The sequence below is a fragment of the Oryzias melastigma genome, linkage group LG24, assembly GCF_002922805.2.
Source record: "Oryzias melastigma strain HK-1 linkage group LG24, ASM292280v2, whole genome shotgun sequence".
NCBI classification, from domain to species: domain Eukaryota; kingdom Metazoa; phylum Chordata; class Actinopteri; order Beloniformes; family Adrianichthyidae; genus Oryzias; species Oryzias melastigma.
In genome coordinates this window covers 3037417-3049367 of record NC_050535.1, presented here as the reverse complement: position 1 = coordinate 3049367, position 11951 = coordinate 3037417, and the positions used below count along the sequence as shown (strand labels likewise).

The 11951-nt window shown below is 39.6% G+C and overlaps 2 protein-coding genes across 2 annotated transcripts in view; both read left to right on the top strand.

Moving 5' to 3' along the window:
- The window catches only part of sptlc2b (serine palmitoyltransferase, long chain base subunit 2b), an 11711-nt gene extending 6064 nt beyond the window's left edge, over window positions 1–5647 (top strand). The window contains exons 9-12 of the mRNA XM_024290908.2: window positions 1237–1363; window positions 2299–2434; window positions 2507–2636; window positions 4540–5647. Coding sequence (XP_024146676.1) covers window positions 1237–1363; window positions 2299–2434; window positions 2507–2636; window positions 4540–4653 — 507 coding nt within the window. The 3' untranslated portion in view covers window positions 4654–5647. The remainder of the gene's footprint in view (window positions 1–1236; window positions 1364–2298; window positions 2435–2506; window positions 2637–4539) is intronic.
- A 134-nt stretch (window positions 5648–5781) lies between these two features.
- Window positions 5782–11951, top strand: part of ism2b (isthmin 2b) — an 11048-nt gene continuing 4878 nt past the window's right edge. Inside the window, exons 1-2 of the mRNA XM_024290909.2 lie at window positions 5782–6398; window positions 9204–9440. Coding sequence (XP_024146677.1) covers window positions 6291–6398; window positions 9204–9440 — 345 coding nt within the window. The 5' untranslated portion in view covers window positions 5782–6290. The remainder of the gene's footprint in view (window positions 6399–9203; window positions 9441–11951) is intronic.

The window sequence follows — 11951 nt, the reverse complement described above, 5'->3', positions numbered from 1 at the left end:
TTATGAGAGCTTCCCACTGTTGATGACAGTCGAGATAATTCAGGAGCCGCAGAGATTTCCTGGTTTAGTCGTTGGCTGACACCGCCGGGAAAGGAAGAAGGAAAAGAAGGAGCTTCCTGTTGACCTCTGACTTAACTTTGGAAGACTCACTCCAGTGAAAACTGTGTTTTTAGGATGTTCTTGAGGCTTTTTCTGGTGAAGTAAAGAGAATCAAGCTTAAAAATTTGAGTATTTCTTTATTCAAGAGTCAGGAGCAGAAGAAAAAAGGCTGTTTGGGCAAAGAAAACCGGATAGGAACTGGTGTGCACCAGATACTGAACAGAAAACAATTTTTTGTCTTAAAAAAAAGTTCTAAAAATAAAAGAGAATAAAATAAAAAAGTTCTAAAAATTTAAGTTTAAAAAAGCATTTGTTTTCTGTTTAGTATCTGGTGCGCACCAGTTACTAAACAGAAAACATTTTTTTTTTGTCTAAAGTAAAAAAAAAAAAAATTCTAAATATTTAAATTTATTTACAATTGTTTTTGTCTAAAGTTTTTTTACCAAAAGATCTAAAAAAAAAAAAGAATAAAAAAAAAAAAACGTCTAAAAATTTAAGTTTAAACATTTTTTGGGGTTAGTATACCGAATAGTAACCAAAAAAATTTCTTCAACTTTAAAAAAAAAAAAAAAAAAATTTTTAGTTCAATTTTTTTAACTTTGATGTCCCTTTACCTTTATTAATGTTTTTTCATGTAGTCTTTAATTTTTTTTTTTTTTCTGATAGTCATGTGTGATTTCCAACGGTCGTTTTTCCGATTATTCCAACATCACATGAACGCAGCATTTCTCTGAGGAACATCAACCTATTGCTGAAAATGGTACTAGAATGACGACAACAAAAACATATTTTTTTCATTTTTTTTTTTATTTTATAAAAACTCTAAAAATGTCTGTTTTAAAGTCATTACCAGTCAAGATTAAAGTATGTTTTTGTCTTAATCTCATCAATGGGGATGGGAAGGGGGGCGGGGCTGCTACGCACCCTAATCTCAGAGGCAAACTTCTAATTCACTTCTAACTTTTTGATTTTGGTTACAAACTGTCTAATCCTAATGAAAAAACCACTGGGAATGCTTTGAAGATGGATCAAAACACGATCGGATCAGGTCCACTTTGAGCCACAGCGTTGAGATTAGTTTGAATCTCTACAAAAGTTTGTTCTGAAACTTCAATCATGTTTTTTCTCGTTTTCCAGGAGCTGATCGACTACCTGCGCTGCCACTCCCACAGCGCCCTGTATGCCACCTCCATGTCTCCTCCGGTGGCTCAGCAGATCATCTCCTCCATGAAGATCATCATGGGCGAGGACGGCAGCACGCTCGGTACGCTCTAACGCTCTAAATCAGCTGAACTCGGGCGTCAATACCCGACGTGACCACAAGATGGCAGCACAGACTGATGTTTTAGTTCCTGAGGAGCAGCGGTTGAAACCTTTTTATTGATCAAAAATCTTGTCTTAAACGATGTGAATTTGAGAAAACCTTTTAAATATCAGTTTCAGTTGATCTTCTGTGTTTCTAGCTGGATGGGTTTGAGCTCGTTTCTGATTGGCCGCAGCTCTTGTCATTGTCGCAGCCTTTGAAGCGCTGACGTAAAGTCAAAGTGACAGCCGGGCCGCCCGCTGAAGGCTCGCTGTGTTTAGTCGGGACAGATGAGGACCAAACCACGCTTTTATTGTGAAATCCACAAGAAGGGCGAGTGGAAACCCAGACTCAGCTGGGACTTTGAAGCCTTCCTGCTGTTTTCCAGAGGTGCAGATGTTTATTGCTGCTGGCACTCTGCGGCGCACGGCGATTTGTTTGCCTCAGATGCTATCAGAGCGGCTGAAGGGTGAATCCGCGTCAGACGGTCGCCGACGTCTGTTCAGCTTTAGCTCCTTGAAGGAATTCAGTTCGTCTTCAAAGACCGTCTCTCTCAAACACCATAAAAGATTTTTTCTTGCTGTTGTTGGCTTTAAAACAGAGACTTTTGGGGTTTTTTTTCCACTTTGGATCTGTTGTGTTGAAAGCGAGCCAGCATGAAAAGCCTGTTTCATAATTACATAAATAATTCTGATTAAACCGGTTGATTGAACGTGTAAAGTTCTGGAGCTGAAGGTGTTGTCTGTTTTTAAACTCTCAGAATGGAAAGAAAAATGTGTTTTTTGTTTAGATTTAATCAGTTTGTGTTTGGAATGAACCACAAATCTGTGTAACCTGATTAAAAGTCCATCAGTGCGAAGATGGAGGAAAAATCCTGAAATGTTTCTCGTTTTTAGGTGCCGATCGTCTCCGTCAGCTGTCGGAAAACACCACCTACTTCCGTAGAAAACTCCGGGAAATGGGATTCATCATTTACGGGAACGACGACTCGCCCGTCGTGCCGCTCATGCTCTACATGCCCGCCAAAATCGGGTATGTGAGTCTTTTCCCTGTCACTTTTCATCCTTTCTCTTTGGATTTTGAGGATCTGATGATTGTCCTCAGGGCTTTCGGGCGAGAGATGCTGAAGAGGAACATCGGCACCGTGGTCGTCGGCTTCCCGGCCACGCCCATCATCGAGTCCAGAGCGCGCTTCTGCGTGTCGGCCGCTCACACCAGAGAGATGCTGGACACGGTGAGACATGCGGACGCCAGGCGCCGTCCTTTGATCCTCCTCATGATGGAGGAGGCGGCCCCGTCAGTCAGCTGACCTTCTGTGTTTACATCTGAGGCTTCAAACGGAGTTTTTATTTCCTCTCTCGCTCGTTTGTGATGATGGATTCGAGGAGCATCGGGCTCCTTTTGTGGAGCTCAATCAGGAGCTGTTTTTTTGTCTTTGGAAGGAGAACAGTCCTTTCTACTTCTTAAGCCGTGGAATCAGAAAAAAACGGATCAGAAGGTAAATTGTTTCCAGGTGTCCTGCAGTGTGTTGCAATGCCGACTCTGGAGGAGAAAGCTGAAGGAGTTTCTGCTCAGATCAATCCAGACGTTTCACTTTTGTCATTTTTGTCCATAAAGAACGTTTTCATAAAGTTTAAAGACATACTTTGATCATCTTTTGATCTATTTTCAAAGCGTTCCCAGATTTTAGCCAAAAAAGGACAATTTCTGCAAGAGAAATCCACCTCTGACGTTTAGGGCTGTTGGCGCTATGCAAGCCCGCCCCCACTTCCCATCAATTCTCTCTTCATACACTCTCCTCCTAACTTTTAATGTCCAACATTAGGAGTTTAACAAAAATGACCATCAATTTCAGAGTTAACCAGTTTGGAGAATAAGCTGCGTTTCTTTTACACATTTGCACAAAACTTTATTGATATTCTAGAAAAACACAATTTCCCAACGTTTTTGTTAAATGATAATTATCTGAATAAACAGTCATTCAAAAACACAGGATGTGAACAACACTTTGATTTACATTCATATTTCTGCGCTCATCATCATCTATCAAAGGAGACGTCGGCGTCTCATTCGGGACGTGGAGCGGCGAGCTGCACGGATCAAGCAGTTTTGGGGAAATCCAACAATTCCGCCGTTCCAGAGGCCGTGTTAACGGTGCAGTCACTGTTGGCCACGTGAATCATTTCATTCCATTGCAGTTTTGCGAAATATTCAAATTGGAGACGCCTCAAAAACCGCCTACGACAAACACAGAAGCTTTTTTTTTTTTTAAACAAAATTCGTTTTTTTCTAAATTGAAGTTTCCATTAGGAGAATTTATTCAATTTGCTCAATTTCATAGCAGCTTCAGACTCGTCGTCTACAAGCATCAGAATGGGGCGGAGCATGGAGCTTATGCCCCGCCCCATTGTATTCTCTGTGTCACAAATCCAATCTTTTTCAAATTTGGCCACAATTATTCAAATCAAGAAATACTGCAAAAAATTGAAGTTTAGGCTTAATTTTTTACCCCAAAAAGATGTAAAAACACAATTTTCTTCATGTTTTTTGTGTTTTTAATGTCTGTGTGGCATTTTTCTTATGAAAGAGAACAAATGTAATGAGAAATTGTCCGGCGGGTCGCAAGGGACAGCCGGGTACAGCGGGGGTCGATGCGACTTTGGATGGTTACCAGGTTGCCGGGGGTCCCTATAGTGGTGGGGGTCCTCCCAGGCGGTCGCCTAGCAGCTGATTTAGAACAGTTGCGGACCAGGGGAATCCGACAGTTTTACTAAAACAAAGCATCGCGAGAGCCCACGGCATGATGGGATTTCTGCCCAGTACTCTGAATGACACCCTGGCATTTCCATTAAACCTGTTTGCACAATTAAATTTTGTAGTTAATGGAAGCAAACGCCGTCCTCGTCCAAACTGGAATCTGGCTCTAAACGACATTTCTGACATTTTTTTGTAGCAGTGCTGAAGATTTACACCACTAGTATCATCAGAGAGGAGGGATCAACATGAAATATGGCTTTTTAAGACATAAAAACTTCATAATTATAGTTAAAAAAAAAACACTTGAAATGTTTTAAATTTTATTAATTGTCATTTTTTGGCTTTTTTGTAAATTCTATGTTGATGTTTTTTTCTTTCAGGCGCTGGAAGCCATCAGCGAGGTGGGCGACCTCCTCCAGCTGAAGTACTCCAGACGGGGGCGCCCTCTCTCCTCGCTGGGATGGTCGTCTGAAGAAAGCCTGCTCCAGGACTGAGCTCCGCCTACTTTCCTCAAACGCTTTCTTTCCGTTCTCTAAAGTTGTCTCCAAACTCTCACCTCATCAGGTCGCACAGCAGTGCACACACTGAATGTGTATTTTTATTTGTGCAATAATAATTCAAATAAAAACCCAAACGCGAAGTTTTCTTCGCACTAGAAGGCGGAGCTTCGACGGGAATTCCTACTTCTGAAAAGGAATTCCGTTGCGGCGGTGACGCTCAGAAGAAAACACAACAACTGTAAATATTATTTATCGCTTTTTTCTGATCTCCACGACTTGAAGAGTGGATTCTCTCTAACCAAAGGATATTTATGTAAAGATATATTTTCTACTTTGTTTGTTGGTCCTGTAATGCCGAACAGATGATCTCAGCCGTGAAGGAATCCTCGCTAGAATTGGCCTTATTACTGTTTACACCTGCACAGAAGAACGAGTCTGGAATCATTTCCAAATGTGGGATTGTTTGTTTTTTGTTCACATTTCTTCTCACACAAGTGCTGACTCGGAGCTTCCAGTCGTATGCATGACGATGCCACTCATCCGACGTACCGACGGCGGCTTGTTATTTATTTATTTCAGGCGGTTTTTGTGTTAATTTCGTCTCTCCGCCTCTGACGGGTGTTTCTGATGCCGGCATGAAGACGGCGGGGAAGGAAATTTGTTCATTTCAATTTAATATGGTCTCCAAAAACACTAAAAATCATGTTTTAGTTTTTTTGACACAAGCATTCCAACACTGTGCTAAGCTGACAGAAAAATGTGTTTTATTACATGTTGAATTATTGATGTATGATATAAAAACTTGTGTTCTCAAAGTTTTTATTTTGTTTTTTTAAGAGAAACATTTCAAACAGATTTATGTCCAGCTTTTACCTGTAAATTCTGCTACAGGAGGCACTGAAAACTGTTTTTTCCCCTTCTAAAGTGCTCTTGGAGTCTTAAAGCCATGTTGACAAACTACTTGAAAAGATTAAATCGCTTAATTGAATCCACTTTGTTGAAATGGATTTATTTCCTGCACACACTAAAAGAAGAAAAAAATGTCTATTCTTGTACTTTTTTCAATAAAAGTGACTCCAATTGAATGACGGAACATTCACCTCATGACTGCGCGTCATCCAGCCCCCCCTCACACAGCTGTGAGCAATCCCACCCCGAACCTCCGCGTGCGTAAAAGTTCCGCGCAGGTTTTACGCAGAAGCGCTCGGCCGGGCAGAACGATGGATGAACTTCAGCTTGATAATGGATTAACCCATTAAGCAAAGAGAGAAGAAAAAGGCTCTCCAGATGTCATTGTGTTGGAAGAAAACACCCACGACGAGTGAGTCAGTCCCAAAGTAGCTGAAGAGGAGCGCGCCGGTGCGGACGAGGTGATCCTTAAAAAGCTCCGTCCTGCTGCCGGGTTTATGGGGAAGAGAGGAGCTGAGCTCGCCTCATCCAAACCACTGACGATCGCTGCGCCTGGCGCGCCTGCCAGACATGGATAACGCGCGTAAAAGCTCTTGATGCCGGTGCGCTTTGGCACAAGAAATTCACAAAAGAAAGCCGGCGTTTGTCCTAAAGTTGCGGGGAAACTTCTTTCAAAGCAGCACATTCCAGACTGAGAAGCTCCTGCGCGGAGGTGGAAAAACATGCGTCAAGGCGCAGCCAGATTTCAGACGCTCTTCGTGCTTTGGTCGATCCTCGTCGTCGGTGTGGGGGTAGGATTCCCAACCAGACGCAAGAACGTTGCGCACAAAGTAAGTGCTTTCATTTGACCAATTTCTGCAATTATTGACTTAATTTGAATGAGATCTGGTGCTTTTCTGCGCAGCTTTTCACTCCTCTGCTCCACTCTCCATGTATAGTAAAGTCTGCAGTCTCTGGGCATCCACCCTGCTATCATAAATCCCAACTTGCACATGCCGAGCTGTGCGTGCGTGTGTCCAAAGGGAATGTTTGTGCTCCACAGACATATTTGGATATCAAAGTCTGATGCTGGGGTTTTGCCTTTGAACTCCTCGTCTTGTGTGGCCTCCCACGGAGGCTTTTCCTCTCTCATCATCCAATGAAAGGCAGAACTGGATTCTCTGGAGGTTTGGGGGACTGAATGTGACCCGGTGGGTGGAAAGGTTGGTGCCCAGTGAGGGCACTGCTTATGTAACCACTGGAGCTGCAGGTCAAGTGTCACTCATCCGATTGTTGACACTGGCTCTTTTTTTTCTGTGTTAATGTGGAATTTCCTGTTTTTGCCTTCAAAACGAAAAGGCGAAGAGGAGGAGGAGGAGGAGGAGGAGGGTAGAGGTGGCCTCTTCCCCCCCTCCAGGACCTGTTTACTCTCTGCTCACACACCCCACAGCCTCGCCCCAGTTCCGGCGGCGGGCAGCCATGCATTTGTTGTCCATTTGCAAACGTGGATCAAAGAGCGTCCATAGTTTATTGTTCTTCTGTAATGGTTTGGAAACAGCCAAGTGCAGGACCCTTTGATACAAATCAGGCCTGCCCCCCCCCCTCCTGCAGGCCTCATCCACCCTCCCTGTAGTAGTAGTGTGTGGCATCATCATCAGGGGCGACAGTAGCTCCGTTCTGGAACTCAGGCAGGTCAGTCCTCGTTAAACGCCGCATGCCATCAGCCTTTGATCAGAGGAGCCCCCACCACCAAGAGGAGGATCAGAGGGAGAGTTAGGGTGGGGGGGAGTGATATACAGGCCGAAAGAATACAGGATCCAGATGTGAAGCAACACCAGACGAGGAGGGTGTAAAAGCATGCGGCCCTTTTTCATCTCTCTGCAGAGTTTGTTATTATAACTGAGGGGTGGCATGGTGGCGAGATCACGCACAGCTGGGAGGGGTCCAGCTGTGTCCGGCCCTGAGAGTCACTTCAGAATGTCAAAAAATAATCGTATTTATCATCATAAACCTTCAGAGTTTGGTCAGAAACTGAAAAATAGTGGAGAAAATGTTATGTTTTCACACAAAAAGGATCTAAAATAACATAATTAGTCAGTTAATGAAGAAATTATCTCTTACTGTGTTATTTTATCCCAAAACTTTATTTAAAAAGCAGTTAGATCACACTTTCCATCATCTTTTCCCATTATCTCTTAATAAGCCGTTTTATACTCAAAACTGCAGACAAACCTCAATAAAAAAATCCAAAAACTTTATTTAAAAACAACTGAATCACATTTTCCATCATCGTTTCCAATTATCTCCTAATATGTTGATTTATCCAAAAACTTTATTTAAAAAACAATTAAATCACATTTTTCATCTTTTTTCCCATTATCTCTTAATAAGATGTTTTATGCTCAAAACTGCTCTAAAATTAGACAGACCTCAATAAAAAGAATTCAAAAACTTTATTTAAAAAGCAGCTAAAATGATTTTTCCATTATCTTTTCCAATTATCTTTTAATAAACTGTTTAATACTCTGAACTGATCTAAAACAAGACCAACCTCAATAAAAAAAGAAATCCCAAAACTTTATTTAAAAAGCAGTTAAAACACATTTTCCATCATCTTGTCCAATTATCTCTTAATAAACCATTTTATACTCAAAATTGCTCTAAAATGAGAAAAGTGTCAACAAAAAAAATAAAAAAAAACTTTATTTAAAAAGCATTTATTTCACATTTTCCATCATCTTTTCCCATTATCTCTGAAGAAGCTGTTTTATACCTAAAACTGCTCTAAAATGAGACAAACCTGAATAAAATAAATCCAAAAACTTAATTTAAAAAGCAGTTAAAATACATTTTCCTTCATTTTATCTGATTATCTTTTAAAAAGCTGTCTTCCAAAAACTTTATTTAAAAAAATTCACAGGCATTTTCTGTCATTTTTTGCAATTATATCTTAAGAAGCTGTTTTATACTCAAAACTGCTCGAAAAAGAGACAAACCTGAATGAAAAAAATCCAAAAACTTTATTCAAAAAGAGACTAAGACACATTATCCATCATCTTGTCGAATTATCTCTTAATGAGCTGTTTTATCCAAAAACTGTCTTTTAAAAACATTAAAACACGTTTGCTGTCATCTTTTCCATAACCCGATGGGTCTGTTGAAGCGTTGATGGCGGCGGCAGCAGGTTGGGACCCCTCCATCAGCTCAGGGGTCCCACGCCGCCCGGCCCCTCTCATTAAAGCTACGAGAGGATCTCTTTGGCACAGGACCCCCTTTGTCTTCAGCCTAGATAGATGCCTGCTGACGGGACAAAACAAGAACCAGGGCTGATGGTGGACCGGTTTTGCTTTGGGCCTTTCTTGGACCCCAAAATGTGAAGTAGTCAATGTTATCTTGGAATTATTTGAATTTTTGATATTTTTGTGCTTCTTTTGTGTTCCTGCATGCATGTTTTTAAGCTTTTTGTGGATTAAACATCAAATTTTCAGTATTTTCTTGAATCTTTAACATCTTTAAGTGAGAAACTGTCCCATCCATGTGTGCTTCTTCACATCTTTTTCATGTATTTGTTAATTTTCTGAACTTTTGTAATGAATAAAATGCATAAATGATGGATTTGTTCAAGAATATGTCCAGATAAAACTCTATTTGTTCAGGCTAACAGTCTCAGTGGCGATGTCCAGTTGGGACCTTTGGAGCAGCAGAACCAGGTCCAGAGTCTGGATCCGGAGCCTCACGGCCAGCAGAGGAGGTGGCCCCACCCCCAGCACCGCTCCGTGGGCGTTCTCCCCCAGCCCCAGCCCGAGGAGGACACCAAACCCTTCGTCTTCGACATCAACAACTTCCCCGACCTCGCCAATGCCGACATCAGCTTGCAGAACCCCAACATACAGGTGCGTTTGACATCCTTTTGCGTTGCCATGGAGACGGAGATGCCATTGCAAAGAAGTGATGGGAACAAAAACTATTTAAAGACTCTCGCTCCCTGCAGATCTGGTCAATGTAATCAGTATGTGGTTAGAGGAATGTAATAATGAATGCTAGGATGGTTCAAACTCTGCAGTCCCGCTGTGATCCAGCTGATTGAAAGATGGGGGGGGGGGTTACGACCTCATTAGAGGTCAACTGCTGCCGCTTACGCAGACAGGTACGTTTGCTTCCTGAGGCTTTCCATCAGCAGAACGGAGTAGGACGAGTCGTGCTGAGGGAATGAAAGGATGTTAACCAGAAGATTCGTGTTCTGGATGCAGAGAAATCGTTTGATTGGCTGGATCCTGGTGGCTGCTCACCTGAAGGAAGTTCTGATGAAGGGGTTTAAGCGTAGAACTGGAAACACTAGATCTGATACTGATTGGACTTCCTGAAAGATTTTCTGCTCATGTAGAGCTGAGATAAAATTTAAAAAAGATAGAATAGAATAGAATAGAATAGAATAGAATAGAATAGAATAGAAATGTTATTATAGACTTGAGGTCCAAATGTTAACACAATAAACAAAACACAAGCCACACAGCAGAATTAAAATATAAATAAACGTAACTTAAAAACCTGAAAATATAACAACTTGGGAACTTATAAACTTGAAATTTTAAAAAGTAAAAAACTTAGAAACCTCAAAACACTGAAAATTAAAAATGTAAAAACTTAAAAGCACAAAATGTTTTGAAGATCAGCACATAAAATTAAAAAACCTGAAGTCTTAGAAGTTTGAAACTTAAACACTTAAAAACTTGAAATGTTAAAAAGTTCAATCTTAAAAACTAATCTTGGAAACTTAAAAACCTGAAAACGTAAACACTTAACAAGTTGAAGCATAAAAACTTTAAAAACTTCAAAACCCAAGAAGTTAAAACTTAAAAACATTGAAATGTAGAAAATGTTAAAAGCTTGTAAAACTTGAATGTTGAAACTTAAAAACCCAAAATACCAAAAAATATTTTAAAAATCTTACACATGTAAAAAGTAAGAAATTTTTAAAACTTAGAAACTGAAAAAACAAACAAATTCTAACTTAAACTCTAAGAAACGTACAAACTTAGAAACTTGAAACGTCAATAAGTAAAAAAATATCAAAATTTGAATATTAAAAACAAAAAAAACCAGAAAAGTTAAAACTTTAAAAAGAGGAACATTTTGAAAATCAAAAACGTATAAACCTAAAAAACCTAAAAAGATATATTAAAAAAATCCTAAACATAAAAAAGTAAAAAAGTTTAAAGCTTCAACTTAAAACTTAAAAACCTAGAAAAGTTCAAACTTTGAAACTAAGAATTTTAAAAACCTAAAAAATTAAAAACTGAAAAATTTAAAGAAGGCATAGAAATTTAAACACATAGAAACTCAAAACTTAGATAGTTAAAACTTAAAAACCTAAAACGTTAAAACTTAAAAAAATTACAATTTTTAAAAAAAGTTAAAAACTTAGAATTTGGGAAACTTAAAAGTCAAAAAAGTAAAATTTTAAAACTTAAAAACTTAAAAAGTAAAAAAATGTTTGGATTTTCCTGCACTTTTCCAGAAGCTCAATCACTTCCATATAACTGGTGATGACAAATTACTGATGTAGCTCCAGCGGAGGCGTGGCCGCCAGTACACGCCTAAGATCCCGCTGACCATCATCAGGACATTCAACACGTGTGTTATGGACGCTCTCTGACCACGAAAAGTACGAGAACGTAGAAGTTCTTCACAGTATTGTCCCTCCTGGCTTTCCATATGAGGCCACACTGGAGGCAGGAAGGGTGAAGTGTCTAACCCAGAGGTCTAAACCTGCAGCTCCAGAGCCACATGTGGCTCTTTTATCTCTCCATGGTGACTCTCTGGGTGAAGAAAAATGAAATAGTAATTTTAAAAAAAATTAGAGATGAGCTATTATTTTAGCTACATGCTAGCGTTTTTGTCTGATTTGTTATTTACTGGGTTTTTAGGCTAATTTAGAGTTTAGCTTCTATTTTAGCAACATGCTAACATTTTCGACTAATTTAGTTTACTGAGGAATTTTATGCTAATTTGGGGTTTAGCTAATAATTTGCTGATGTTTTGGCTAATTTGTTATCTGTTGAAGTTTTTCTGGGATAATTTAGAATTTAGCTTTTATTTTAGAAACAAGGTGATTTGTTTGACTAATTTAGTTACTGAGGAAGTAACTATTTAGGAGTTCAGCTAGTAATTGAGCAACGAGCTAGCCTTTTGGGCTAATTTGGCCTCTAATTACGTTTTTTTATGCTAATTTGGAGTTTAGCTAATCTTTTAGCGATATGCTAAAATTGTTCGCTAATTGTGAACTACTTGAGTTTTTATGCTAATTAGAGTTTAGCTTTTATTTTAGCAACATGCTAACATTTTGTCTGATTTAATTTACTAAGGAATTTTATGCTAATTTAGAGTTCAGCTAGTAATTAAGC